The 27,930-nt window shown below is 42.9% G+C and overlaps 2 protein-coding genes across 3 annotated transcripts in view; one reads left to right on the top strand and one right to left on the bottom strand.

Annotated features, from left to right (window-relative positions):
- B9D1 (B9 domain containing 1) overlaps positions 1-27,930 on the top strand; it is a 180,494-nt gene that overhangs the window by 49,199 nt on the left and 103,365 nt on the right. For both annotated transcript variants that reach the window (XR_013217995.1, XR_013217996.1), the window contains exon 7: positions 20,479-20,700. The gene's annotated coding sequence lies outside the window, so the exon portion shown is untranslated. The remainder of the gene's footprint in view (positions 1-20,478; positions 20,701-27,930) is intronic.
- On the bottom strand, positions 623-21,361 carry LOC143785487 (melanin-concentrating hormone receptor 1-like). The gene is made up of 3 exons (XM_077274383.1): positions 21,109-21,361; positions 19,491-19,587; positions 623-3,671 (listed from the first exon to the last, which is right to left on the bottom strand). The coding sequence occupies exons 1-3, from the start codon at positions 21,271-21,273 to the stop codon at positions 2,632-2,634; spliced, it is 1,302 nt and encodes a 433-aa protein (XP_077130498.1). The 5' UTR covers positions 21,274-21,361; the 3' UTR covers positions 623-2,631.

Here is a 27,930-nt window from a genome sequence, read left to right as displayed (position 1 = left end):
ACAACCTCACCTTTGTAGCGGAGCTTGTCTTTTCCTCACCCAGTATTAAACCTCCTACACAGATGTTTCTGTTAATGCCTTTGTTTCAACCTACATATGAAAATGATCGTCATTATGACCCGTTATCGGTTATTCATAAACCCTGCTATAATCCTACAAAACCTAGAAGAATTGATGAAGGAGAAGGGCGGTCACCAAACATTGCTGGGATTTAGATTTCTCTTTTGTTCATTCACTTATTACATTTGTTTCATTATGACTTCTATATTTGCCAGCTTCTTTCTCTGCAGCTTGTTTTCCACACCTGCCTAATACTTTTGCACAGCATTGGGTCTCGGGGAACGGGCCGGCCACGTGCTGTCATGAATGGAGCGGCGGCTGCATCTGCTGCCTGTCGGGGGGCTTTTATGCATCATAATACAAGAAATACTCTTATGAAATTGCCAGGTAATTACAGAGGCGGCGGCGGCGGCTCTAGAAGCCTCTTCTGGACCATAATTATCTTTCCTGTCCGCGTGAACTGTGTAACCCTTTCTAGGTTGGATGGAAATCATCATCTTGCTCATATTGTAGCAGACCCTCCATCATCCATCATTATTATGGCCTTCCTGGTTCATGAATACAATGCCAGATCGACAGTGAAGACTGACACGTAGCAGTTAGAATGAGATTAGCACAGTAATGGTGTAGGGAAACTACGCACCGTATACAAATATATATATACCGCTATATATTTCACAATACGAGGTCATGCCACGCACAGTTCACCGCATATTTTAATTTTATTTCCATAAAAAATATGCAGCGGCGCTTCACAGATCATTTCTAAAGACAAAAAAATCCGGAGTCGTACAATAAAAGTCCGCTTCTTCGCCACGCGTTTCACAAGGCCTTTGTTACACGGAGATGGCGGCGCTCTGTGCGGTGACAATGTACAAAATGTCACAAGTTCTGTAGAAAGTGCAATATAATTGCAAAAAAAAGTCCTTCATATTGACACAATATATAAATGGTGCGCGTCGGGGTATACACGCATCGGGGGGATCGGCTGCAGTGGAGTACATGAGGCATAAGATTTACATTCGGTGACCGCTCTAGAGAGAGGGGTCCTTGCCAGGAATGAGGACTAACCCCGTCCTGGAGAGTTCGGACCAGTACATGACCGCGCCTAAATGGACAATCGCACAGTGTCATGTGATATCTATAATACGGGCATTATGAAGGTAATAGGTCATCAGAACACTGTCCCTTTAAATTAAAGACCTTTATTAAAGGTGAGGTTATGACTCCCAAAGTGACAATTTGCCCCTTCCTAATGACTCCTTACAACAAGAGCAGTTAAAGAGGTATCCCCATCTCTTAAATTAGCAATTAGGAACACAGATTATAAGCTCCTAACTCTGGACCCCTTTTAACTAGGGCACTTAAAGCAGAGCAGAAAAAGGGCACAATCTATAGTTGGATATACTATGTGCTACTAGAAACTTCTACTGGAGGGTTTTGTAGATATCCACCATAGATGCAGGATACATGATTAAATATATTAGATTGCTTGATATTAAACTGTTTCCCATGCTTGTCATGGCAGTTACCAATAGAGGGAGCTCCCGTAATACAGGTTTATATAGTTTACATTGAATTCAGTGCTAGCTGTATAAATCTGTATGTAGTGAGTTCCCCCTAGTGATGGCTGTATAAATCTGGACGTAGTGAGCTCCCCCTATTGGTGGCTGTAAAAATCTGTATGTAGTGAGCTCCCTCTGATGGTGGCTGTATAAATCTGGATGTAGTGAGCTCCCTCTGATGATGGCGGTACAAATCTGGATGTAGTGAGCTCCCTCTGATGGTGGCGGTACAAATCTGGATGTAGTGAGCTCCCCCTAGTGGTTGCTGGATAAATCTGTATGTAGTGAACTCCCTCTAATAGTGGCTGTACAAATCTGGATGTAGTGAGTTCCCCATAGTGGTGACTGTATAAATCTGTATGTAGTGAGCTCCTCCTAGTGGGACATTATAAATCTGTATTTTGTGAGCTCCCCATAGTGGTGGCTGTATAAATCTGTATGTAGTGAACTTTCCCTGGTGGTCGCTGTATAAATCTGTATGTAGTGAGCTCCCTCTAGTGGTGTCTGTATAAATCTGTAAGTAGTGAGCTCCCCCAAGTGGTGGCTGTATAAATCTGTATGTAGTGAGCTCCCCCTAGTGGTGGCTGTATAAATCTGTATGTAGTGAGTTCCCCCTAGTGGTGGCCTGTGTACATATGTATGTAGTAAACTCCCCTTAACGGTGACCCACTAGTGATCACTATATATAACTATGTAGTGAGCGCCCCCCCCCCCCCAGTGGTGACTGCAGAATTATATGAACTTTCCTATACAAGCATATTATGTTAATCTTTACAGAAATTTGGCTCTAGATATGGAATTGTGAGCATCAGCTCTCAGTGGGGTCCGTTCTGTGTTTCGACTTCTGTCTAGTCTTCTGATCTAACATCCTCCGAGACAACATGAGCAGAAAACTAGAACTGACTCTAGCAGCACATTCTGGACTCTTAAGAAACCCTTTCAGTTCGTACTTCTACCATAGAAGCAGTTGCCTCCTAAGATGTCGCATTTTGCAGTTTGAGTTTGGTCACGGAACGGAAACTGACAGCGAAATATAATTGTCTATGTTGTTGGAGTACATCATGCTCAAGGAGGTCTCTTGAGTTGGGGCAGAGCATATCCTGACGGAAGGGCTGACCTCGCTGGTGGCATGCCGCTCACCCCTTCTCTGCTGCTGCCCAGGGCACACCGCCTTAATCAGATGCCTCTTGAAGGTGTCACTTAAGACGATGTAGATAAAGGGGTTTATACAGCTGTTGGCATAGCCAAGGCTGATGGCCACATTGTACGCATAGAGAAATAGGACGGTGGGATCCTCCACCTTGAGGTGCACCAGCTGTAGGATGTAATATGGAGCCCAGCAGACGAAGAAGGCAGAACAGATGATCACAGACGTTCTTGTGATCTTCTTGGATCGGACTCGGAAATTCCTTTGGGGTAGAGGGACCACCATGCATGAGATATGCTTCTGGATCTTGATGTAGACAACACAAATGACGAGTAGAGGGATGACGAAAGCCAAGAAGAACTGGTAGAGGGTGTACCAATAGATATCAATGGACAAGTTGGGCAGGATGATACCGCAGCCGGCATTGCCATCTGGAAGCTCGATGAGTTGGGTGTACATGAAGACAGGGATGATGGTTATCAGAGAACAAAGACACAACATGAGGATCACCATGGCTGCCGCACAAGTTGTCCTCACATACGAAGAACGGATGGGGTGGACGGTGGCAAGGTAGCGGTCAACTGACATGGCGGTGAGGATATAGGTACTGGCAAACTGGCTATTGGCATCCAAAGCGGTGATGATAGTGCACATGGTGGCCCCGAAGTGCCACACACCATTGCCCAGTAACTGGTGGATGAGAAAAGGCATCCCAAGTAAGAAGAGGAGATCGGTCACGGACAGGCTCACAATGAAGATGTCAGCGATGTTGTGGTTCCCCTTCGGCTTTTTGGTGATGGTGTAGATGACGATGCAGTTGCCAATTGTCCCCACCAAACATATGATGCCAAAAATGACAGGAAGGACGATACTGCCGTGGTCCTGTCTTCTGCTGAACACTGTGGAGAAAAAGAGCAAATCTGAGTCAGCGAGGGATCATGATGATCACAAGGTTTACGCGGCCGGTCAGCGGAGTGAGGGAGGGGCTAGAGAATGATTGACAGTTCTGCTCCTAGTTCATCCTGGTTTAGGAGACCTCTGCACATAAGGCGGAGGTCCATCGCCTCTCGGGACACGTCTAGCCTACTAAATACTTGTAGACCCCGTACATTCTGGAGGACCTCTTTTTGAAGAAATCTGAGTTTTAGTATACCTCTGGACCTCTAGACGAAAAAGGATTTGATAAATTGATCTTTTTTTTGGCATTTCGATGTTATTCCTCCTGGAAATGTATGACAAAAATTGACAACTGGGTAATGCTATCTCCTTTGCCAAAAAGGTGTGTCCGTACTGTTTCGTCACCAATTCCGCTGTGTTGGAAGGCACCCTATAGTGGTAGCACCTGACTGTAAGATTGTAAATGTCCAGGAGGAATAACAGAGGGATTTACACATGATCCCAATGCTTTATCCCCCGTTTCTCACTTTTATTGGGATAATCCCACCCAGTACGTTCCTATAGGAGCGCAGCGGTAACACAACACTTCACATCCTGCAGACAGACGGACAAGTTCGCTGGCAATATTATCCTGTAAATTGCCTAACTACATCCTTGTCGATGTCCACACAATACACCGAGACATCTGCACGAGCCGCGGACTCAGCACTCACGGGGAATGTGCAGAGATCCAGGGAACCTTTAGTTATTAAATACTATTAAAGGTCAGACATCATGAGAAAGCGCTCACATCTGTGCGGTCAGGGCAGCGGTCTGCTTACATCGCCTGCATCGGGGATCTGATATAACGGTGTGATGAAAGTATATCTAGCACCATACGGAAGCAATTCCTCTGGATATTGGGCGGAACACGGATCTGGATGAAGTTACAGAGCTGCATTAACAATTCTTCAACCTTCAGAGCTGAAATCTTCCATCATTTGCTACACCTAGTGTTCTCTGGTTCCTAGTGTTCTCTGGGTGGCCTTGCTACATGAGGCATATTCATCTATAGCAGGAAGACATGCAGTGTGCCTGTGTCTGAGAGTAAGGCAGAATTAAGAAAAAGGCTCTAAAGTATGATATTCTATGTAACTCAGGATCAGTACAGGACAAGTAAGGTATGTACACAGTGACTGCACCAGCAGAATAGTGAGTGCAGCTCTGGGGTATAATACAGGAGGTAACTCAGGATCAGTAATGTATGTACACAGTGACTGCACCAGCAGAATAGTGAGTGCAGCTCTGGGGTATAATACAGGATGTAACTCAGGATCAGTAATGCAATGTATGTACACCGTGACTGCACCAGCAGAATAGTGAGTGCAGCTCTGGGGTATAATACAGGATGTAACTCAGGATCAGTAATGTAATATGTGTACACAGTGACTGCACCAGTAGAATAGTGAGTGCAGCTCTGGGGTATTATACAGGATGTAACTCAGGATCAGTAATGTATGTACACAGTGACTGCACCAGCAGAATAGTGAGTGCAGCTCTGGGGTATAATACAGGATGTAACTCAGGATCAGTAATGTAATGTATGTACGCAGTGACTGCACCAGCAGAATAGTGAGTGCAGCTCTGGAGTATAATACAGGAGGTAACTCAGGATCAGTAATGTAATGTATGTACATAGTGACTGCACCAGCAGAATAGTGAGTGCAGCTCTGGAGTATAATACAGGATGTAACAACAGAATAAATAATGGCAAATCAAAGCGCTTTTCTCCACACGTTAAAGGTTTTATTACAACATAATTGAGTAATTCTTTGCGTTTGGCACTAGACGTGACCTTCAATCTTATTCATTCACATAAAGAATTACTTGTGTCCCGGAGACATTGATCCTATTCTTCGGGGAGATCAATACTTATGTGAGTGTAGACCCTTGTGAGCATGTATTTTACCAATGAGCAGGAAAACAAGTAAATGTCTTTTGTGTGTCAATGAATAAATCATAGAATTCTAGTCCTTGCACCGTCTCCTTCTGATGAGATAATAAACGTTCCATTCAGCCAGATTTTCTGTGTCTTTTTTTTTTTCCTGGAAAGCTGGATGTCATCCAGTACTGCTGCCGTCATGAAGGTTGTCACCCAGATTATTTAATAGTGAATTACAGAGCTACAGTCACTATTCTTCAGGGTCTTACGAAATTAGACGTATTTTTATGTATTCCTCATGAGCACAAGAAAGAAAATATTCTCCCTCCAGTTTAATATAAAAGAAAATCAGCATGGTTCAAATGATTGAAAAGTTTTCTTTTTTGGATGAAATTTTGTGAGTTGACACGGTGGTCAAGAAAACCAATATGAGTTCACCTGGATCAGAAGGCATTCTAGTTACCATGGTTACATCACACTGGAAATGAGAAATGAACGCACATCAAAAAGCGTCTGTACCTGGATCAAGTATTGGAGGGAGGTTTTCTTATTTTCTGCCCAGTAATGAACGTGACAAATCAGAGCAGTAACCGCTTAAGGAACCTTGACAACTCTGTCCACACTATATGAGCTCTGCCCCTGCACCAAAATTACATTAGTGGTAAAGACTATCACATCACATGTTAATTGTAGTACCGCCCCTTATGTACAAGAGTATAACTACTATAATACTACCCTCTATGTAAAAGAGTATAACTACTATAATACTGCTCCTATGTACAAGAATATAACTACTATAATACTGCTCCTATGTACAAGAATATAACTACTATAATACTGCCCCTATGTACAAGAATATAACTACTATAATACTGCTCCTATATACAAGAATATAACTACTATAATACTGCTCCTATGTGCAAGGATATAACTACTATAATACTACCCTCTATGTAAAAGAGTATAACTACTATAATACTGCTCCTATGTACAAGAATATAACTACTATAATACTGCCCCCTATGTACAAGAATATAACTACTATAATACTGCTCCTATATACAAGAATATAACTACTATAATACTGCCCCTATGTACAAGGATATAACTACTATAATACTACCCTCTATGTAAAAGAGTATAACTGCTATAATACTGCTCCTATGTACAAGAATATAACTACTATATTACTGCCCCTATGTACAAGAATATAACTACTATAATGCTACCCTCTATGTAAAAGAATATAACTACTATAATACTGCCCTATGTACAAGAATATATCTACTATAATACTGCCCCTATGTACAAGAATATAACTACTATAATACTGCCCCCTATGTACAAGAATATAACTACTATAATACTGCCCCTATGTAGAAGAATATAACTATTATAATACTGCCCCTATGTAAAAGAATATAACTACTATAATACTGCCCCTATGTACAAGAATATAACTACTATAATACTGCCCCTATGTACAAGAATATAACTACTATAATACTGCCCCTATGTACAAGAATATAACTACTATAATACTGCCCCTATGTACAAGAATATAACTACTATAATACTGCCCCATGTACAAGAATATAACTACTATAATACAGCTCCTATGTACAAGAATATAACTACTATAATGGTGCCCCCTTTTTCATAATTTTTTTCTTGATATTTTCAATATTTATCCTTTTTTTTTTTTTAATGCGTTTTATATTTGCTGACTTCTTCTAGATAGGGAAAAGCGCTTTCCTCTTCCGTAACACCTGATGGTTTATTAAGGCTTATGTCTTCAAAGAAAATTAAAGATAAGGGGGTCAGGCAGGCAGGAGATGCAATCTCATCAAACACAGTATATTGGCAGTTAACTATAAATTGCAGATATCACAGGAAGTCCATCTTTTCGTTGTGGAGAAGGGTTTGGTTAATGAATCCCATGACTGGAAGGGATAGTAAGTGTCCATGTTATATGGGACAGGACAATAAAAGTAAAGGATCTCCATGACCTGTGGCTTAACACCCAAAAATATTTCCTTATGGCACCCACATACAACCCCTTTAAGTGTTTTTTTGACTGTTTGACTTATATGTGGGATGAATTATGTAATATATCATGTAATTTTTCTTTTCCACCTTTTGCAATCCTGGCAGCACCTATGAGATCAGTATTCGTGTTTGATAAAGGTTTGGAAAGTCAGGCTGAAATGTGTCAGAGTTCTAATCATGCTACTTTATACATTGACATCATGTAATACTTCATTTTCCCTCTGGTGGCGCTGTAGAGGAATTGAATACTTGTTTTTAGCTTCAATCGATCAATCAAATGATCTTGGCAGCAGGGCACTGTATTTTGCTAATATTTTGAAACTCAGACTTTGTACAAATATTGCCCAAGTTATACTTTCCTGAATGGGTTTTGGACGTTCCCACAGCAGACCTAGGGTTGTGACTTATCTATTCTTATTTTACCAACCATTGTTGGCATGCATGCAATCCATTCATATCCCCTTCTGATGCCAACTTTTAAAAGTATTGCCAGCAGTTGTGATTATGATGCGGGTTTTTAGGGTAATGGACCTTGTGCTGTAAGGGTGCCATGATGTGTTCAGTTCTTTCATATATGCTGCATCTTGGGGAATTTGACCCTTTGTGGCCAGAAAATCTAAGTTTCTGTCATAACTATGTGGTCTCAAAATTTTTAACACCAATACTCTATGTAAGTTAGCAAATATCAATCAGAAGGGGCTCATGACGTATGGGTACCGCCATGGGGTATAATTCCACCCTAATCTGTCAACTATTATAGAGAAGTGTATCTATTTTAACCTTCTCCGACACACACACAAGCACATTTATATCAGTGCAGGTTATAATGTAATGAGCAGCGGTTTCTAGCCTTCTTGCTGCTTCTTATGTTGTTGACTGTTTTCCATTGTGGGCTGCGCAGCACCAGTCAGAGTGGATACACGCGTTCTCCTCTGTCCACACAGAGAAAATACCTTCTGCAGCCAGGCACATTCCCTCAGTTGTCATAGCAACTGAGTTAGTGTCAAAGTTGTAAAGTTATTGGCTCCACTCCTGTTCATTATTCTGTAAAAACTGGACCCTATGTATATATAGAGAGAGAAATACAGCAGATATTTATCCATCATGCAATACCATCAGGGGGCATCTGATTGGCTCCAAATTTATTCTTCAGCTGGACTACGACCCCAAACATTCAACCAATGTCATTATGAACAAAATTAGAATATCATCAAAAAGTTAATGTATTTCAGTTCTTCAATACAAAAAGTGAAACTCATATTATATAGTCATTACAAACCGAGTGATATATTTCGATTGTTTATTTCTGTTAATGTTGATGATTATGGCTTACAGCCAATAAAAACCCAAAAGTCATTATCTCAGTAAATTACAATACTTTATAACACCAGCTTGAAAAATGATTTTAAAATCCGAAATATTCACCTACTGAAATGTATGTTCAGGAAATGCCCTCAATACTTGGTCGGGCTCCTTTTGCATCAATTACTGCATCAATGTGGCGTGGCATGGAGGCGATCAGCCTGTGGCACTGCTGAGGGGTTATGGAAGCCCAGGTTGCTTTGATAGCAGCCTTCAGCTCGTCTGCATTGTTGGGTCTGGTGTCTCTCATCTTCCTCTTGACAATACTTCATAGATTCTCTATGGGGTTAACATCAGGCAAGTTTGCTGCCAATCAAGCCCAGTGATACTGTTGTTTGTAAACCAGGTAATGGTACTTTTAGCAGTGTGGTCAGGTGCCACGTCCTGCTGGAGAATGACATTTCCATCTCCAAAAAGCTTGTCGGCAGAGGGAAGCATGAAGTGCTCTAAAATGTCCTGGTAGACGGCTGCGCTGACTTTGGTCTTGATAAAACACAGTGGACCTACACCAGCAGATGACATGGCTCCCAAACCATCACTGATTGTGGACACTTCACACTAGACCTCCAGCAGCTTGGATTGTGGCCTCTCCACTCTTCCTCCAGACTCTGGGACCTTGATTTCCAAATTAAATTCAAAATTTACTTTCATCTGAAAACAACACCTTGGACCACTGACAACAGTCCGGTTCTTCTTCTCCTTGGCCCAGGTAAGACGCTTCTGGCGTTGTCTATTGGTCATGAGTGGCCGGACACAAGGAATGTGACACTTGTAGCCCATGTCCTGGATACGTCTGTGTGTGGTGAAGCAATGACTCCAGCAGCAGTCCGCTCCTTGTGAATCTCCCCCACATTATTGAATGGCCTTTTCCTAACAATCCTTTCCAGGCTGAGGTTATCCCGGTTGCTTGTGCACTTTTTCCTTCCACTCCACTTCCCATTAATATGCTTGGATACAGCACTCTGTGAACATCAGCTTCTTTAGCAATGACCTTTTGTGGCTTCCCCTCCTTGTGGAGCCTGTCAGTGACTGCCTTCTGGACATCTGTCAGGTCAGCAGTCTTCCCCATGATTGTGGAGCTACTGAAACAGACTAAGGGACCTTTATAAACGCTTAGGAGCCTTTGTAGGTGTTTTTTGTTAATTATTTTAATTTACTGAGATAATGACTTTTAGGTTTTCATTGGCTGTAAGCCATAATCATCAACATTAACAGAAATAAACACATGAAATAGATCACTCTGTGTGTAATGACTCTATGTAGTATATGAGTTTCACTTTTTGTATTGAAGAACTGAAATTAACTTTTTGATGATATTCTAATTTTGTGAGAAGCATCTATATATATAATTGTCTAAGGGGTACTTCCGTCTTTCTGTCAGTCCTTCTGTCTTTCTGTCTTCAACTTCCGTCACGGAAATCCCGCGTCACTGATTGGTCTCGCCAGCTGCCTGTCATGGCTATTGCGACCAATCAGTGACGGGCACAGTCCAATTAGTCCCTCCCTTCTCCCCTGCAGTCAGTGCCCGGCGCCCGCTCCATACTCCCCTCCGGTCACCGCTCACACAGGGTTAATGCCAGTGGTAACGGACCACGTTAAGCCGCGGGTAACGCACTCCGTTACCGCTGCTATTAACCCTGTGTGTCCCCAACTTTTTACGGAACGGAAGATGGCGTCAGCCGCGCGTGCATCGCCAGAGCTTCGCTGGATCCCGGTGGGTGGGTATATAACTACCGTATTTTTAATTTTAATTATTTTTTTTTAAACAGGGATATGGTGCCCACACTGCTAAATACTACGTGGGCAGTGTTATATACCGTGTAGCTGCTATATACTACATGGGCAGTGTTAGATACTGCGTGGGCTGTGTTATATACTGCGTGGGCTGTGCTATATACTACATGCCCTGTGTTATATACTGCGTGGCATGTGTTATATACTACGACGCCTGTGTTATATACTACACCGCCTGTGTTAGATACTGCGTGGCTGCTATATACTGCGTGGGCTGTGTTATATAGTACGTGGGCTGTGTTATATACTGTTTGGGCTGTGTTATATACCACGTGGCTGCTATATACTACATGGGCAGTGTTATATACTGCGTGGGCTGTGTTATATACTGCGTGGGCTGTGCTATATACTACGTGCCCTGTGTTATATACTGCGTAGCCTGTGCTATATACTACGACGCCTGTGTGCCTGTGTTATATACTGCGTGGCTGCTATATACTGCATGGGCTGTGTTATATAGTACGTGGGCTGTGTTATATAGTACGTGGGCTGTGTTATATACTGCGTGGGCTGTGTTATATACTGCGTGGCCACTGTTATATACTGCGTGGCCTGTATTAACGCATCGGCTATTCTACAATATGTATGTATGTATGTATATAGCAGCCACATAGTATATAGCACTGGCCACGTAGTATTTGTCTGCTATATACTACATGGCTCCTATATACTACGTGGCCTGTGCTATATACTATGTGGCTACTATATAATACATACATATTCTAGAATACTCTATGCGTTAGAATCGGGCCACCATCTAGTCTGTATATAATTATATACAGGAGATGCCCAGGTTATACCAGCTGTACATATATAATTATATGCAGGAAATGCCCAGGTTATGCCAGCTGTACATATATAATTATATACAGGAGATGCTCAGGTTATACCAGCTGTACATATATAATTATATACAGGAGATGCCCAGGTTATACCAGCTGTACATATATAATTATATACAGTAGATGCCTGAGTTACGCCAGCTGTACATATATAATTATATACAGGAGATGCCCCAGGTTATACCGGCTGTACATATATAATTATATACAGGAGATGCCCAGGTTATACCAGCTGTACATATATAATTATATACAGGAGATGCCCAGGTTATACCAGCTGTACATATATAATTATATACAGGAGATGCTCCGGTTATACCAGCTGCACATATATAATTATATACAGGAGATGCCCAGGTTATAGCAGCTGTACATATATAATTATATACAGGAGATGCCCAGGTTATACCAGCTGTACATATATAATTATACACAGGACATGCCCAGGTTATACCGGCTGTACATGTATAATTATATACAGGAGATGCCCAGGTTATGCCAGCTGTACATATATAATTATATATAGGAGATGCCCAGGTTATGCCAGCTGTACATGTATAATTATATACAGGAGATGCCCAGGTTATACCAGCTGTACATATATAATACATATATAATTATATACAGGAGATACCCAGGTTATACCAGCTGTACATATATAATTATATACAGGAGATGCCCAGGTTATACCAGCTGTACATATATAATTATATACAGGAGATACCCAGGTTATACCAGCTGTACATATATAATTATATACAGGAGATACCCAGGTTATATCAGCTGTACATATATAATTATATACAGGAGATGCCCAGGTTATACCAGCTGCACATATATAATTATATACAGGAGATGCCCAGGTTATACCAGCTGCACATATATAATTATATACAGGAGATGCCCAGGTTATACCAGCTGTACATGTATAATTATATACAGGAGATGCCCAGGTTATGCCAGCTGTACATATATAATTATATACAGGAGATGCCCAGGTTACACCAGCTGTACATATATAATTATATACAGGAGATGCCCGGGTTATACCAGCTGTACATATATAATTATATACAGGAGATACCCAGGTTACACCAGCTGTACATATATAATTATATACAGGAGATGCCCGGGTTATACCAGATGTACATATATAATTATATACAGGAGATGCCCAGGTTATACCAGCTGTGCATATATAATTATATACAGGAGATGCCCAGGTTATAGCAGCTGTACATATATAATTATATACAGGAGATGCCCAGGTTATACCAGCTGTACATATATAATTATATACAGGAGATGCCCGGGTTATAGCAGATGTACTTCTATAATTGGTAGTCCCACCCATGAGGGTAACATGCCTTTCTTCCATAGTGGCTGTCTCTGAGGGGCAGGGGCGCTGCGGATGTCCAGGTGTCCGGCATTTTGGCTGCACAGAGATGCTGAGATCTTACAATGTCGCGCAGTAAATCATGTGTTATTATTAATTCCTCCTCGCTAATTACAAGCTGTAGCCCAGATTCCCCATCTCTTCTCCATCTGAGGGATCATCGGTCATGGCGGTGTCTGATCTTCCGCTACTGGCGGGGTTACAGTAGGACATAGCGACCCGCGGACCCTCACCCAATCTATATGCAAATCGGCCATTTCTTTCATTGCTGTGCGGTGTTGGCCATTTGCTTTACAAGCCTGTGGGAAACGCAGTAATAAAGATGTCCGCCATCTTCTCACGTGTCAGTCACTCCGTACAGGGCCTGTAAAGGCACAAAATCCTAAATCCCCGGATCAGCGGTGTACACCGAAGTCAGGGGGAGCCATCACCAAACTGAGACTAGGCCGCAGCCTAATGGGGGGAAATAGGAGCGTGTCCCTCAGACTGACTGTTGTCATGGAGACTGTGTATGGATGTGGTCATCATCCTCATCAATATCTGTATCCACCTTCTCCCAATTAGCGCTCATTATGTCTGTATATGTGCGGACATTGATGTGGACAGTGTTTGATCCAGGTCTCCATGACAACATTGTACAAAACAAACCTCTCTCAGTGGTGCAGCCTCAGGCTTCGGGCCTGTAACTTCAACCCATCATAGCTCAGCTTAGAAATAAGATAGGAACAACCTTCTTAAACTAAAAAAAATTAATGTAATGGACGCTAATAGATCTTTTTGACTATTCTTTCTTAAGAAACAGACACTGGGTGACAAAAAAAAATGGCAGCCATTACATCGCTCATCAGGGTCGTCACCGAGTTACCCATAGATTTCATTGTGTCAGTCTTCACTGTGGATGTAGTTTTATTCATTCAGGGGCTTAGGGTAGGCAGTGTTATCTGCTTTGAGTGGTTTTTATCGTAATGGTGACATGAATGTTTAGGGAAAACTCAACTTTTAATCCATTTAATTTTTTGAGGACATTTTACTTTTTTTTTCTCTCTCTTTCATCCAATACCCATTATTTTCCTGTCACAATACACGTCTGAGGGATTATTATTTTTTTTTTTATTTTATTTTTTTTATATAGCATTATGGGGTACATACAACAGTTTGTTCGCCTTTTATATCTTTTTTTAGGGAGTTGTAGCATTAAAAAATGGCAATTATGACGTCCCGTTTTATTTCTTTCACGTAGGTTAATGTTATATCTTCGTAGATCGTACTTTTACAGACGTGCCGACACCAAGCATATTTAATTTTTTTCCGTTCTTTATTTTTGAACTGGGAAATAATGTTCTTATATTTATTAAAAAAAATGTTTGTTTTTTTTTATGTTTTACTTGGCTTGAATCTACAATCGTCATATACTGCAATATATATATATGTGTGTGTGTATATATATATATATATATATATATATATATATATATATATATATATATATATATTCTCAAAAGAGAATATGGTCTCCTATGAGGTCCATGGGAGTACACACATGATGGCGATGGACCAGCATTATAGCGGTTACCGTATATAACTATTTTACGTATAAAGCTTTTATTTGGTCACTGTATGTTGGTATTATTTGAGCCCAGTATGGCGGTATTCACATACCTGTGAACCCAGTTAAAAGGGAGTTCTCCTGGAAGGGGTTGCCAATATCTCAGCACAATTTCTTGACTAGTTAACCTGGGGGTAAACTGAGATTCTTCGTATCCCAATTAAATCAATCAGTTTTGTCACCCCTCCCCCACCGCAGATATTGTACGGATCGAAAGATCATTGAATGCAAGGGACGTGACGAGTTATCCGGAAGACATTTTAATTTAAAGAAAAAAAAATCATTATCCACTTCATTTATTCGAGGTAATAAAGGAGCGATGAGACTCGGTGGAGTGCGGCCTGTGTTGTTATGTCTATGAGAGACGTATATATCTCGAGCTGTCAGCGCTGAGGGATCAGACGGACGGATTAAGGAATCGGTGACTCATCCTGCATAGAGACATACGAGGCATTCCGCCCAATTAGGCCACAAGGTTGTTCACACTTACAAAACAAAAACAAGATTCAAGCTTTAAATCTCATTTTCTATACAGGATGAAATACGCCTCGTATCACAACAGAAGAGCAAACGGGTCACAGGCAAACTTCAAAACTTACTGCCCCACCACACAATCAGCACACTCCCCCTCCTGAAATACTTTGTACTGCTGTCTGGCCCTATTCCTCATGGCACCATCAGCACACAAATTCTCTGTACCGCTGAGTGACATTGTTATGACTTCACTTTACCCATTTTTTAGTCCTTCCTGGTCACTGCTGCAACAAAATCAACACACTCTTCCGCTTAGATGATCTGTACTGCCGAGGGACTCTTATTTGTATGACTTTGCCCTTGTTAAAGCAAAACTGTACTCAGAGGTTACTGCCCTCACACAAAATCAACACACTCTTCCTCTAAAATAGTCTGTGCTGCTTGTTAGCTGCAACCCCTTATAAAATCAGCATTCCTTTCTGAAATACTCTACACTGCTACATAACTCTAATTCTCAGTAAACTTTGTCACAGGCGAACCCTGTTCTCACAGGTCACTTCCTTCTGCAAGAACAACTCACTCCTCTTCTAAAATACTTAATGCAGTTGAGCAACTTTACTTCTCAAGACTCTGCCATTTATCAAGTACAGCCTGTCCTCTCTAATAAAAGTTCACTGCCCTGCACAAAATCAGCACATTCCTGTCCTAAAATACTGTGCTACTGAGTGACTATATTTCTCATCCTGGCACTGCTCATACCACCGCTCCTCACTAATGAGTTTACAGGTCACAGCCTCCCACCATTCACTATAGCTGAAGTCACAGCTCACCTCCCGCGTCCCTCTACAGGTAGTAGAGCATGCCCACAACACTCTGCCATTACAATTACAGGTAATACATATATATAGATAACACAGGGGCCACATTCACTGTAGCTGAAGTCACAGCTCACCTCACGCGTCCCTCTACAGGTAGTAGAGCATGCCCACAACACTCTGCCGGCACAATTACAGGTAATACGTATATATAGATAACACAGGGGCCACATTCACTATGGCTGAAGTCACCGCTCACCTCCCACATCCCTTTTAGGTAGTAGAGCATGCCCACAACACTCTGCCAGTACAATTACAGGTAGTATGTATATATAGATATCACAGGGGCCACCATTCACTATAGCTGAATTCACAGCTCACCTTCCGCGTCCCTGCACAGGTAGTAGAGCATGCCCACAACACTCTGCCAGTACAATTACAGGTAATACGTATATATGGATAGCACAGGGGACACCATTTATTATAGCTGAAGTCACAGCTCACCTCCCGCGTCCCTGCACAGGTAGTAGAGCATGCCCACAACACTCTGCCAATACAACTACAGATAATACGTATGTATAGATACAGTGGGGAAAAAAGTATTTCGTCAGCCACCAATTGCGCTAGTTCTCCCACTTAAAAAGATGAGAGCGGCCTGTAATTGACATCATAGGTAGACCACAACTATGAGAGTCAAAATGAGAAAACAAATCCTGAAAATCACCTCGTCTGATTTGGTAAGATTTATTTTGAAAATTATGATGGAAAATAAGTATTTGGTCATTAACAAAAGTTCATCTCAATATTTTGTTATAAATCCTTTGTTGGCAATGACAGAGGTCAAACGTTTTCTGTAAGTCTTCACAAGGTTGGCACACACTGTTGGTGGTATGTTGGCCCATTCCTCCATGCAGATCTCCTCTAGAGCAGTGATGTTTTGGGCTTTTCGCTGGGCAACACGGACTTTCAACTCCCTCCAAAGGTTTTCTATGGGGTTGAGATCTGGAGACTGGCTAGGCCATTCCAGGACCTTCATATGCTTCTTAAGAAGCCACTCCTTCATTGCCCTGGCAGTGTTCTTGGGATCATTATCATGCTGAAAGACCCCATCCACGGTTCATCTTCAATGCCCTTGCTGATGGAAAGAGGTTTGTACTCAAAATCTCAGTATACATGGCCCCATTCATTCTTTCATGTACACGGATCAGTCGTCTTGGTCCCTTTTCAGAGAAACAGCCCCAAAGCATGATGTTGCCACTTTCATGCTTCACAGTAGGTATGGTGTTCTTTGTCTTCAACTCAGCATTCTGTCTCCACCAAACACGATGAGTTTTGTTTCTACCAAACTGTTCTACTCTGGTTTCATCTGACCATAGGACATTCTCCCAATACTCTTCTGGATAATCCAAATGCTCTCTAGCAGACTTCAGACGGGCCCGAACATGTACTGGCTGAAGCAGGGGGACACATCTGGCACTGCAGGATCTGAGTCCCTGGCGGCGTAGTGTGTTACTGATTGTAGCCTTTGTTACGGTGGTCCCAGCTCTATGCAGGTCATTCACTAGTTCCCCCGTGTGGTTCTGGGATTTTTGCTCACCATTCTTGTGATAATTCTGACCCCACGGGGTGAGATCTTGCGTGGAGCCCCAAATCGAGGGAGATTATCAGTGGTCTTGTATGTCTTCCATTTTCTTATTATTGCTCCCACAGTTGAGTTCATCACACCAAGCTGCTGGCCTATTGCAGATTCAGTCTTCCCAGCCTGGTGCAGGGCTACAATTTTGTTTCTGGTGTCCTTTGACAGCTCTTTGGTCTTCACCATAGTGGAGTTTCGAGTGTGACTGTTTGAGGTTGTGGACAGGTGTCTTTTATACTGATAACAAGTTCATTCAGGCGCCATTACTACAGGTGATGAGTGGAGGACAGAGGAGCCTCTTAAAGAAGAAGCTACAGGTCTGTGAGAGACAGAAATCTTGCATGTTTTTAGGTGACCAAATACTTATTTTCCACCATAATTTGCTAAATAAATCTTGCTAAATCAGACAAGGTGATTTTCTGGATTTGTTTTCTCCATTTGGCTCTCATAGTTGTGTTCTACCTATGATGTCAATTACAGGCTTCACTCATCTCTTTAAGTAGGAGAACTTGCACAATTGGTGGCTGACTAAATACTGTTTTTCCCCACTGTAACACATGGCTCACCATTCACTATAGCTGAAGTCATAGTTCACCGCTTCTCCATCCCTGCACAATGACCTCTGCACTGGTCACAGAGCATGCCCACAACACTCTGCCATTATAATAACAGGTAACAGCTATATAAAGATAGCACAGGATCCACCATTTACTATAGGTGATGTCACCATTTGCCGCTTCCTCCTTCAGGCATAATGACATGTAACCATGTAACAAAGCATGCCCACTACACTCTATAATTATAGGTAATACGTATATATAAATAGCACAGTATCCATCATTCAACATAGGTGATGCCACAGTTCACCTTCTCCCCATGCCTGCATGACATCTGCACAGGTTGAAGAACATGCCCACAACATTCTGCTATGACAATGAGGCATCACCTATTAATAGATAACACAGGATCCACCATTCATAATAGTTCTTGTCACAGTTTACCTCTTCCCCCTCCTTGCTTAATGACCTCTGCACAGGTCACGGAGCATGCCTACAATACTCTCCCATTACAATCAAATGGAACACATATACACACAACACGGTCCACTTTTCACCATTCATGATGACCATATCTCATCCTCTTTCCTGCACCATGACCTCTGCACAGATCACAGAGCATGCCCACAACACTCCCATTGCAAGAAAAGGTAACATCTATATACAGATAACACTGGGTCCACTTTTCACACTTCACCATGACCATATCTCGCCCTCCTTCCTGAACTTTGACCTCTGCGCAGGTCAGAGAGCATGCCCACAACACTCTCCCATTAAAAGAACAGGTAACACCTATATATATAAATAACAGAATCCACCATTATCATTAGGTTTCCATCTCCCTACACAATGACCTCTGCCCAATTCACAGAACATGCCCACTACACTCTCCTGAAACAGTCAATAACGTGTTCCTGTGTAATATCTGTATGATTTCCAGTACGGCAGCTAATTACAGACTTATATCCAGATTTTTCATTTCTGGAAGACGTAATGTAGGTGGCATAGAGATAAAGAAATAAGGAAAATGCTGTTGTCTTGTGGGGATCACTCCTGATCAAGGGTCTTTACTCTCCATAATTCTGTGCTGATTCATCTGATAATATATTTTTACAGATACAGGTCTACAGTTCCATATATGATAACATTTTCACTACCTGCAGCCTCCACTAGAGGGAGCTTACTGAAGACAAATTAATCATTGGTTTCAGTAGTAGCTGAGCTCCCTCTAGTGGTGACTGTAGGCAGGAAAAAAAATGTATGCTGTAACTCTGAGTAGGAGATTTGGAACAATATGAAGAGGCACTTGAGATCTTAGAAACTTATGTTATGTAGCCTATACAGTCCAGCTGTAATTATAATGAATTACCTGCAGATGGCGTTCCAGTGCCAGTCAGATTGGAGTCATTGTAGATGCGCAGGTCAAAGTGGACCCAATTTTCCAGCTCCGCCATCTTTCTGGAGCCCTATAACAGACATCCGTATATTAAGCAATGATGGGTAAAGGAAATTATTATAAAGTAGTATAGCCTATGGGTGATTATCCGGACCCCTTTCTGATTACTTTTAAGTTTCATCACTTAAAAAAAAAAAGTATTTTAAAGGGCAACATTATTTTTGTTATCCGTTTTCTTTCTTTCACTGGAGATTATTTCCGTAGATATTGTGCACTATTATTGCAACATTTTGTGGTTCGCACTGTCTTCTAGTCTGGATACAAATGTCATGTAATTACTATGTTGTGATTGTTTGACCTTATGGTTCCGTATGATTACGTAACAGCAGTGACCTCTGCTGGTCACACAGCGGTACTACACAATGTGCAACAGATGCCATGCATAGGTTTCCGGAAAGGGTGGAAAGAATTTATACGATCTGTGTGCTTTAATAAAAATGTATTAGAGGGGGAGGATATGTTTCAGGAATTCCCTTGTGACCTCATAAACATAGTAGTTCTGTGGGAGCATGTACTTCTATCCGCTACTTGTCTTCCGCATCGGATTACAAGCTCTTGAATGGGACTGTAACAGAATTCACCCTAAGGGGTTAACTGCCATGTAGAGAACTGCAACTTTGTTGCAACTCTGCTCCAATAGTAGAACCGGTGGGCGGGGCCGTGACTACTCTACAGACTGCACAGCTTGTCACATTTTGGTAGAAACTCTCATCTTTACACACTTTTTTCAGAGAGAAATCAGAAAAAAATATAATAGGAACCAATTATAATATTACTAGTCGTTATCAGGACAATTGGATTCTAAAATAAAATTTTCACATTGGACGAGACTTAAAAAAAAAAAGTTTATGGATTTTTCATAAAGGGGCTATTTTCTATCTCAACCTTCGTTATTTTATAGATCCGAGCTGCTGAATTCATTTTCTTCTGTCTGATGAGCTGAATATGCAAATTCTGAATGCTAAATACAACTTCAATAGCCCAACATCTGGTGGGGGAAGGACGGCTCCGAGCCCGCCTGCTCCGCCATCAAGATCTATTATGGACCATGACTTACGACGGACCACCGATGACCATCAGATGCTGGCAAACAGCCCCCAATATGTCATCATCTAGAACCCCGGTGAGTATGACATGAAGGTTAACCATCAAGGTGCTGTTAATTCTTACAGGTGACCCTCTACTGGACCGTTATAACCCGTCCGTTATACATGTAATGGAGGTACTCCCATCCAAACGTCTGTCATTTGGACCTACCTATGTAGCAGAGCTGAGTTTAACATTTGGTGCAAAATCATGATGAGTGTTCTCGTGCATTTACATAGGACTGCAGGTGAAACTAATATATCATCTGAACTCATCAGAGTTTAATGATCTCTTCAGCTCTGCTACATCAGCATAGGTTGAAAATGTCCATCAGAACAGTAATAGTCAATCCATTACCATGAGAGAAGATATAACAAGCAACCCCCCCCCCATAAATCCAAAAAATAATCCCCCCAGCCCCCCAGACATGTCCATCAGAACCTACCTTGTGAGGATGCTGCCGTCTCTGTGAATGAAGCTCGCAGTCCCTCCAATCACTGCACAACTGAGCTACAGTCAGGGGTTTTGTGTGATCCTGGGCAGCGTGAAACGCAGGCAGCCAATGGGGGCACGGAGCCCCCCAGCCACCAGCAGACGAAAAGAAAAGCATCAGTGCACGCACTCAATACGATGCCAGCTGACGACTGCACTAGATGCTGCAGAGGATGGTGGCAGCAGATGGACCCCAGGATCACGGAGCTGAAAACTGCCATCCTTCATATAGAGATTCCGTAATAATGAATTATTGGGGGCGAATGTAAAGGAACGGTCTACAAAAGAAATACCAATATTACCTATTATAGTAGTTATATTCCTGTACATAGGGGCAGTATTATAGTAGTTATATTCTTGTACATAGGAGCAGTATTATAGTAGTTATATTCTTGTACATAGGGGCAGTATTATAGTAGTTATATTCTTGTACATAGGGGGCAGTATTATAGTAGTTATATTCTTGTACATAGGGGTAGTATTATAGTAGTTATATTCTTGTACATAGGAGCAGTATTATAGTAGTTATATTCTTGTACATAGAGGGCAGTATTATAGTAGTTATATTCTTGTACATAGGGGCAGTATTATAGTAGTTATATTCTTGTACATAGGGGCAGTATTATAGTAGTTATATTCTTGTACATAGGAGCAGTATTATAGTAGTTATATTCTTGTACATAGGAGCAGTATTATAGTAGTTATATTCTTGTACATAGAGGGCAGTATTATAGTAGTTATATTCTTGTACATAGGGGCAGTATTATAGTAGTTATATTATTGTACATAGGGGCAGTATTATAGTAGTTATATTCTTGTACATGGGGCAGTATTATAGTAGTTATATTCTTGTACATAGGAGCAGTATTATAGTAGTTATATTCTTGTACATAGGAGCAGTATTATAGTAGTTATATTCTTGTACATAGGAGCAGTATTATAGTAGTTATATTCTTGTACATAGGAGCAGTATTATAGTAGTTATATTCTTGTACATAAGGAGCAGTATTATAGTAGTAATATTCTTGTACATGGGGCAGTATTATAGTAGTTATATTCTTGTACATAGGAGCAGTATTATAGTAGTTATATTCTTGTACATAGGAGCAGTATTATAGTAGTTATATTCTTGTACATAGGGAGCAGTATTATAGTAGTTATATTCTTGTATATAGGAGCAGTATTATAGCAGTTATATTTTCTTTATGACTAGTTTGAGGGTACAGTGTGGAGTTGCTCTCTCCAGGATATTGAGTGGTGATTGTTAGTGTGGGTCTTGCTTATATCCAGTAGTTCTCCATGTTGGACCCTGTATTCTAGACTGTACATTACACAGACCTACATGTGACCGCCTCTGTGTGTAATCGTTGCACTTTGACTTCCATTTGTGAGTTAAATGTTAATGATTTTGCCCCAAAAAAACTTTTTCTTAGTGATAAATGGGGAGGAGAAAGCAAATTATTTTTGAAACATTACATTTTTCCATATGACCTTTAAGTCCAACCATCACCTGCACATAAAACTACTTTAGTGTCACTGAGCTCATCCATCACCCGATGGTTAAGGTCATCAGCCGTCGGATCACTGTATTGGCAGATGCATGTGCAATATGTCGGGAGGCTTATTGGCTGTCACAGAACTTTCCTAGAAACAGATTCATTATAAAGGCGTCCCAGAAAAGCTGCGAGGTTATAATGGCCATTTATTTGGCCACCGATGATGTCACATAGAGACATCACTACATTGGTGATGTCGCTGCACTGGTTATATAACATTGTGAGATGTCACTGCACTGATGATGTCATTGAGATGTCACTATATTGATGATGTCATTGCACTGATATATTAACCATATCATTAATATGATAACTACTTCTAATGACAGTCACATGCATGATTGGCGTGCATGAGTTTTCAATGTGGGTGGTTCTTCTCTGGCAGTAACGTATCGCCTGCTTGAGCAAAGGATCAGGCATATTTAAATACGACATGCCCAATCCTTCCTTTTCCTGACACCTGACATTGGGAACAGTCGGGTGACCCCCTATATAGGTAAGTGGATTTGGCCGATCACGTTCAGAGTTGTCTCCGTCCTCTACAAAAGGATGTTCTCCGTTACATAGTGGTAAACAATGGAGGTGTTTTGTACGACCACGCGACTCTGTACCGGGTGGAGATATTGAGCGCTTGGTCCTGAGACGTCGCAGAGGTATTTTGTATTCTGGAGGATCCTGCCAAGGAAGCAGACGGGTTTTGTGACTGATGTCTGCAGCGCAACAATGACTCAAGCGCAGCGTGAAAATCGCTTATCACATTATTGCAAATTCCTATGGAAAAAGAAGACAAAAAAAGCTGTGAGCGGCGTCCGCTCCTCTCACCCCGGAGCTTAGAAACTCAATAGACTTCTGCTGCAGTGGACGGGATGACGCGCTCCATGTCTCCCCCCGTGACTGGCGGCACACGTCATCATCCCGCTCTGCAAAATACATGACAATCACGCAGAGCCGACAGCCTATATCTATCGTAGGATGAAAAGTTCTGCAACTTTCTAATATATTTTATGTTTCACTTCCTCACCGTTCTCAAGATCTCTGCTTGCTGTCAGTGAATGATAACCCTTACTGTTTCTATCCAGACATAGCAGATTTATGTAAGGCAGATTATTGTCAAGCTTTTATATAGACGCTCCCTAAAACAGGGTCGTGAACAAATTCAGTTACATTCTGCCTTCTACGCCAGTCACACCCAGAGCTGCATGCACAATTCTGCCGGCATGCACTGCTGTAATACACTAGTTCCCGGTGCAGCGCATTATGAGTAGTGCACAGTATCTGGTGTAAGCATTGCAACCAACACAGACCGGACAAGTAGGGGTCATCGCCTGAGAGCTAACTGACAGCCAGCAAGTTGTTACTGCAGCACTGGATGTGAATGGAGCATGAACGGGGTGTAAGGCCGGTTTTCACACATCCTGATATTTCCGGTACCGGATATGACAGTGTCCATGTGTGTAATACTTGCAGCACACATGTGTCAACCGTTTGCCGCATCAGTACCCCACGGACGGGCGCCAGGGAAGAAGCGGTACAGTAAGCGCTGTTCCCCGATGCCGGGTGCTGATGACGGCTCTCATCATCCTCCCGTGCTCTGCAGGCAGGGGAGAATGAAGAGCATTATATATTCAAGTGATAACAATGACAGCAGGCGGCGGCTGATGGGACTATTACTCCCATTAGCCTACACTTGCTTCTGCTAAAAACAGTGACAGCAGGAGCGGCTGATGGGAGTATTCATTAGTCAGCTCTTGTGCTGTAAATAAATAATTTAGAAAAAAAAAAATCTTGTGGGTTCCCCTCTATTTTCTATAACCAGCCCGGCAAAACTGACAGCTTGGGGCTGCCAACCCTCAGCTGTCAGCTTAAGCAAGACTGGTTATCAAGAATACAGGGGTCAGTGAGAATTTTTCACAGTGATCTGCTGTGAACTCACTGAGCTTGAACTGCGGTGACCTCATCACTGGCTTTTTCCCATGGTGATGAGGTCACCACAGTTCAGCCCAGCTGAGAACGCAGCCTCAGTGACTGGCGGTAACCTGGATGATGTCACCGCTGGTCAATGATGCTGCGCTCGCAGCAGCTCTTTCACCAGTGGTTCTCAGCCTGGACGGTCGCATCTTGGCAGATTGAGGGTTTCAGCACCCAGGAATGCAGGGGAACCCACACTGGGTTTTTTATTTATTTATTTATAGCACAGGTGGCGGCTGATGGGAGTATTCATCAGCCGCCGCTCTGTCACTGTTATTACTGGCAGCAGGCGCGGGCTGATGGGAGTAATAATCCCATCAGCCGCCGCCTGCTGTCATTGTTATCACTTGAATATAACTCTCATCATTGTTCCCTGCTCGAGCTGATCGACGGCAGAGCAGAGGAGAATGATGAGAGCCGTGTTCAGCACCCGGAGCCGGGGAACAGCTCTTACTGTAGCACTTCTTCCCTGGCGCCGGTGTGTGTCACACGGATGACATTCATGTGTGTCATCTGAGTGCACGTGTGCAGGACGTTTTGTGGCCCGTGCTGACGGTAAAAAACGGACATGGTGTGTTTTGTCAATGGACACACGCTCTGTGGATCACACCGACATGTGCGCAGACCCATTCACGTGTGTCAATGTCACCACATGTACCGGAGACACGGACGAGGGAAAGAGCCCTAACTCAGCGCAGCATAAAACATACACTATATGTCGGGTGACTATTTGACCACCAGTAGCAGGTTGCACCCCTTATCACCCAGCTTTCCCAGGAACAGATATCACTAGGACAGTGATGGGCAACCTTTTGAGCTCGGTGTGTCAAAATTCGCCAAAAAACCGAGCATAACTTGGGTGGTGTGTCACCTTGATAAAAAAACATAATTTTGCGACATGTATAGTTTAAATAACAAATATGTATAATTAGAATTAACTTACCTGCTTAGTGACTTCTTTGTTCATCTGTCAGTTGGTTTCTTTTGTTGGTCTTGCTATTATTTAACTTGTGTGGGGTGCCGTGAACTAAGATAAGTGAGGGGGAGGGGGAATTCTTCCAGTGATGGCGAACCTGTGGCACTCCAGCTGTTGCAAAACTACAATTCCCATCATGTCTTTACAGCCAAAGCCTTTGCTTTGAATGGCCAGCCATGATGGGAATTGTAGTTTTGCAACAGCTGGACTGCCACAGGTTCGCCATCACTGATGCCTCCCTCTCACTTATCTCAGTAATGGCCAATGACACCCCACAGTTCACTGGATGATGGTTGCTGTAGTAGTCACAGGGCCTGAGTCCAGACAGCAATCACAGGGCCTGAGTCCAGACAGCAATCACAGGGCCTGAGTCCAGACAGCAATCACAGGGCCTGAGTCCAGACAGCAATCACAGGGCCTGAGTCCAGACAGCTATCACAGGGCCTGAGTCCAGACAGCAATCACAGGGCCTGAGTCCAGACAGCTATCACAGGGCCTGAGTCCAGACAGCTATCACAGGGCCTGAGTCCAGACAGCTATCACAGGGCCTGAGTCCAGACAGCAATCACAGGGCCTGAGTCCAGACAGCTATCACAGGGCCTGAGTCCAGACAGCAATCACAGGGCCTGAATCCAGACAGCAATCACAGGGCCTGAGTCCAGACAGCAATCACAGGGCCTGAGTCCAGACAGCAATCACAGGGCCTGAGTCCAGACAGCAATCACAGGGCCTGAGTCCAGACAGCAATCACAGGGCCTGAATCCAGACAGCAATCACAGGGCCTGAATCCAGACAGCAATCACAGGGCCTGAGTCCAGACAGCAATCACAGGGCCTGAGTCCAGACAGCTATCACAGGGCCTGAGTCCAGACAGCTATCACAGGGCCTCCAGACAGCTATCACAGGGCCTGAGTCCAGACAGCTATCTCCTCAGGCCTCAGAAGTGCAGCCTGGGACTTCTGGTCGGCGCAGCAGGGAGCAGCGCAATGTCGCCCAAACAACACAGATCCGACGCAGAGGCCTGGGACTTCCGGGAGCTGCGCCTAGCCTACCGGAAGTCCCAGGCCTAGACGCTCTGCACCGGAGCTCTGTTGTTTGGACCCACAGACCCTCCTGCATGGCATCCGATCCGATAAAAAATCGGATCGGATGCCATTGTTTAGTATTCCGATACCGCAAGTATCGGGTATCGGCCGATATTTGCTGTATCGGAATTCCGATACCGAGATCCGATACTTTTGTGGTATCGGGTATCGGTATCGAAACAACATTAATGTGTGTAAAATAAAGAATTAAAATAAAAAATATTGCTATACTCACCTGTCCGACGCAGCCTGGACGTCCGCGAGGGAACCGGCAGCGTTGTTTGCTTAAAAATCGCGGTTTTCCTTCCTTACTTGAAGTCCCGGCTTGTGATTGGTTGCGTGCCGCCCATGTGACCGAGACGCGACCAATCACAGCAAGCCGTGACGTAATTTTAGGTCCTTCAGGATTTTAAAATTACGTTCCGGCGTTGTGATTGGTTGCGTGCGGTCACATGGGCGACGCAACCAATCACAACGCCGGAACGTAATTTTAAAATCCTGAAGGACCTAAAATTACGTCACGGCTTGCTGTGATTGGTCGCGTCTCGGTCACATGGGCGGCACGCAACCAATCACAAGCCGGGACTTCAAGGAAGGAAGGAAAACCGCGATTTTTAAGCAAACAACGCTGCCGGTTCCCTCGCGGACGTCCAGGCTGCGTCGGACAGGTGAGTATAGCAATATTTTTTATTTTAATTCTTTATTTTACATATTAATATGGTTCCCAGGGCCTGAAGGAGAGTTTCCTCTCCTTCAGACCCTGGGAAAGAAGCAATTTCTATGGGGCCGCGGCCGGCGGCCGGCGTGTCACTGAAAATGACTACGCGTGTCAGCACTGACACGCGTGTCATAGGTTCGCCATCACTGCACTAGGACATGGCTGTACAGAACGAGAAGAATCCTGACAGCTGAGGGCAGCTCAAGGGGAAGCAATTTGGGAGCTGGGATGCTGCTCTCGCCCGGCAGAGGGGTAAGCACAGGAGGCAGCGATGACTCATTTTTCGTTGCACTGTGCGGATTGTGACTCATTCTGCTGGAGATGAAAGCTGCGGATCAGAAAAGAACGAGAAACACGTAGAATAGATTCTGACAATAATTTAAACCAAAACCAAGAATAATTGCTGCTGATCCCCCTGCGTCTATTAATAATGTGGATATCACCGGAGCCGGGAAATCCTGTATAATATCCG

Source organism: Ranitomeya variabilis, chromosome 7, assembly GCF_051348905.1.
Source record: "Ranitomeya variabilis isolate aRanVar5 chromosome 7, aRanVar5.hap1, whole genome shotgun sequence".
NCBI lineage: Eukaryota > Metazoa > Chordata > Amphibia > Anura > Dendrobatidae > Ranitomeya > Ranitomeya variabilis.
Note: the sequence above shows the minus strand (reverse complement) of the source record. Positions and strands in the feature narration are given on the sequence as shown.

What these genes read in the sequence shown, in the direction of transcription:
- LOC143785487 (XM_077274383.1), bottom strand. Translation starts at nt 21,273, where the DNA reads ATGCTTTTCTTTTCGTCTGCTGGTGGCTGGGGGGCTCCGTGCCCCCAT. An exon ending in GACGGCAGCATCCTCACAAG is followed by an intron (nt 19,588 to 21,108) that starts GTAGGTTCTGAT and finishes TGTCTGTTATAG; the next exon opens with GGCTCCAGAAAGATGGCGGA. An exon ending in CACTGGAACGCCATCTGCAG is followed by an intron (nt 3,672 to 19,490) that starts GTAATTCATTAT and finishes TTTTCTCCACAG; the next exon opens with TGTTCAGCAGAAGACAGGAC.